The 3975-nt window shown below is 28.3% G+C and overlaps 1 protein-coding gene across 1 annotated transcript; it reads left to right on the forward strand.

Moving 5' to 3' along the window:
* Positions 1 to 502: 502 nt before the first annotated feature.
* On the forward strand, positions 503 to 2566 carry LOC112703902 (taxadiene 5-alpha hydroxylase-like). Its single transcript, XM_025755526.3, has 3 exons — positions 503 to 1494; positions 1629 to 1816; positions 2120 to 2566. Exons 1-3 carry the CDS (start codon positions 534 to 536, stop codon positions 2414 to 2416), a joined length of 1446 nt encoding a protein of 481 aa, XP_025611311.3. The 5' UTR covers positions 503 to 533; the 3' UTR covers positions 2417 to 2566.
* Positions 2567 to 3975: the final 1409 nt, after the last annotated feature.

Below are 3975 nucleotides of genomic sequence, written 5' to 3' on the forward strand. Positions count from 1 at the left end.
AACCGTCTGTTTCTCTATATGTAGTGCCTCAACTAGTAAGAGCCATGCAGCTTATGGATAAAGGATAATGTATAAATGTATTCCTTTCAAGAGTATAATGCTGCAGAATATTTATTTATTTTATTATATTATATTTCACAAAGATATGGTGCTATAGCTACTAGTATCCTTGTGTTGTAGTCAAGTTGATCAGATCATAGTGTTATCTATATTATTTTTTTTAATAGTTTAATATTAATAATAATTAAATATAATAAGAGTATGTAAAGAGTACATAAAATTTTTCTTTTTTTATTATTTTTATGTATTCCTATTATAATTAATTATTATCAATATTAAATTAATAAAAAAATAATTTAAGTAACACATAGGTTTCTTAATTTATATAACAATTTTATTAGAAAGGAAGTGACTTCAAAATAAATTAACATTATTATACATTGACTTCATCCACCAAAGGTTTCTATATATATGTTCACAAATCAGTATCCAAACCACACAACAAAAATCCACGGATTATTCAAACAAAAAAAATGTCTATGGACATGATCTATGATGTTCTATTATTGATCCTGTTACCAATCCTTCTTGTGATAGTCTCGTTCAATTTCTTGCGACACAAGCAATGTTGTCAAAGAGAAAAGAAGCGGCTTCCACCAGGGAACATGAAGTTCCCATTGATTGGTGAGACAATAGAGTTCTTCAATGCTCAGAGGAGGAACCAATTGTTCGAGGAATTTGTCCACCCACGAATTCTAAAGTACGGAAAGATCTTCAAAACAAGGATAATGGGGTCTCCAACCGTGGTTGTTAATGGTTCTGAAGCAAACAAATTCTTTCTAACCAATGAGTTTAAGTTGGTGAAGAGTTCTTGGCCTTCTTCCTCTGTTCAGCTCATGGGAACTGATTCAATTATGGAGAAAGACGGCGAAAGGCATCGATTCCTTCGTTCCTTGATTGGAACTAGCCTTAGCTATGCAGGACTAGAGAATCTAGTTCCAAAACTATGCAACCATGTTAGATTCTTCCTGGAATCTAAATGGCAGGGTCATGGAAACACAATTAGTCTTTATCGGTCCACCAAAATCCTAACTTTTAGCATAGTTTTCGAGTGCTTGTTGGGAATCAAAGTGGAACAAGGGATGCTAGAGACATTTGAGAGAGTTCTAGAAGGGGTGTTTTCACCGGCAATTATGTTCCCTGGCTCGAGGTTTTCGAGGGCAAAGAAGGCAAGGATGGAGATAGAAAAGGCTCTTACCAAAGCAGTTAGAGAGAAGAGGAAGGAGATGGAAGAGAATTTGCATAATGAGAAAGATGGAATGCTTCTTTCAAAATTGGTCAATGGATTGATACATGGTGAGATTAATGAAAAAGAGGTCATTGATAATGTGGTGTTGTTGGTTTTTGCAGCTCATGATACAACTTCTTTTGCCATTGCTATGACTTTCAGGATGCTTGCAGAGCATCCTGAATGCTATAGAAAGTTGCTTCAAGGTAACAATGATAGATGACGTAGCTTTTTTTTTCATTACATTAAAAAATTAATATATTTAAACAGATAATTAGACAGACTGTATTTTTAAATTTATTTTTTAAATTTTATTCAAGGAATTGTTATTTTTACGCAGAACATATTGATATAGCGAACAACAAAAGAAGAGAGGAAAATTTATCGATCAACGATATAAAGAAGATGAAGTATACATGGCAAGTTGCTAGAGAAAGCATGAGATTGTTCCCTCCTATTTTTGGCTCTTTTAGGAAAGCAATTACTGATATTGAATATGAGGGATACACCATACCTAAAGGATGGAAGGTGAATTTTATAATAATATTTGCTTCTTATATATTTTTATGTATGGATTTAATTTCTAAATTTATTAACCTAATTATTCACTAAATCACAGTTGAAAATTGTCCAAAATAGTTAGATATATTAGTCACAGCAGTCCAACTTAACAAAAATACATCTTAATCAATCACTCAATATAAAGAATTTAGTTAATTTGATATGATTCAAGTCAGACCAGTATAATTAAATAATATATTTATGATTAATTTTTTTTATACAGTTTTCAATTTATCAATTAAATGTGAAGTATTTTGTGGCTTATTTTAGGTGTTATGGACAACGTATGGGACACATTACAATGAAGAGTATTTTAAGGAGGCTCAAAGTTTCAAGCCAAGTAGGTTTGAAGAAGAAATACCACAATATGCATTTGTTCCATTTGGAGGAGGACCAAGAGTGTGTGCTGGGTATCAATTAGCAAAGATCAATATACTAATTCTTGTGCATTATGTTGTGACAAGATATGAGTGGTTCTTACTTCATCCACAGGAACCAATCATCATGGATCCTCTTCCACTCCCATCCCTTGGAATGCCAATTAGAATTTTTCCCAAGCAAAATTAAACATTGTATTGTGTATTAAATTATTATTGTATCCTTTAATTTACACACATCAGCAATAATAAGAGGATTATGTATTAAATTAAAAGTTGTCTTGCCATCGTGTGATGTCCTTAAAATGAGGAGCAAGCACATGTTATTAATTAGTTGGACGTATATGTTATATTAGATTCAATTTCTAAATGCAGTTATTAAGCGGAAAATATAAATGATGGGCATGATTAAAATCACTTTCTTTTAACTTTTATGAGTTTATAACTTCCATTTTTGTTTATTAGTATATACAATATTCAAATTACTAAAAAAAATTATAAGAAAAACATCATATTTTTTTTGTTTCTTCTGAATCTCCTTTTCATCATTATCTTCGTGAGTATTATTAACATTTATTTCATTTCCACTTCAAAATGTCATATTCTATCCAAATATATAGAGAAAAATAAAGTTAAAAGAAATGTATATTGTAGACATTAAAAATTGTATATTAACATTTTAAATGAAAAATAATAGCTTAAATAAATTTTTAGTTTCAATAAAATATTTAATTCATTCTTACTTGTTATTTATTAAAAGGGCTTATGGTGCAAACTAAAATGTTGACATGATAGGATATATATACTACACCAACATTTAACATGTTTGGCAAATATTTAACAAAACAAGCTAACAACTACGACTAAAATAAACAACTTTTAAATTATATTAAACTAAAATTAAAATGAAAATTTTCTAGGAACTTATAAAATAAAAAGAAAACAAATAATTTTAATTTGTAGTAAACAAAAACTTATTTAAGAGTTTATTTTTATTTTTAGTAACTGAAAAAGGAATGTGACTTTTGTATTATGATATTTTTATGTTTTAGAAGTTACCGGATTTAGGTTTAAAATTTAAAATTGTTGCAATGATTTTAATATTGCACTAAATAGTACTATATAAACAGATAAACCAACTATAATCAGCTCATTAGTCTATTTAAATAAGTGTTAAAAGTTCATTAGTTAATAACAGAAAACAAAAAAAATAAAATTAGTACTAGATAAAGATAGTAAAAAAATTAAAATTAATGATGTTATAATCATTCATTATTATTCCACTTAATTATATAAAAGGAGTACGAGGACAGACAAAGTCACATGGCCTTTCCCAATTTGTGAATAAATTAGCCCTAAACGTTTTTGTTTCACTAGATAACTCATCATTAATAATTTATAAATTAAGTCTCCACCTTCTTCATCGCTTATCACTATCAAATATCAAAACACAAATGAGAAGTAAGACACATGCATTATTGATAATAATAGTTAAGGTCATAGTATAAATATATAATAGAACAAACATTCTAGAAGCATGCATGGTTATTAATAAAACGGAAAAGAGTACCTAAAGAGTACGTAAAGATAATAATATTGTAAAAAAAATAAAAAAATAAAAAAAAATTATTAATTGTTAATTGATTGAAAATTATAAACTATAAAGGTAAAATTAAGTATATATAGAACATTAACCTATGAAAAATAAAAGCAAATAAAGATAAGATAAGGATAAAGATAAGATAAAAT

This window comes from Arachis hypogaea, chromosome 7, assembly GCF_003086295.3.
Source record: "Arachis hypogaea cultivar Tifrunner chromosome 7, arahy.Tifrunner.gnm2.J5K5, whole genome shotgun sequence".
Lineage (NCBI taxonomy): Eukaryota > Viridiplantae > Streptophyta > Magnoliopsida > Fabales > Fabaceae > Arachis > Arachis hypogaea.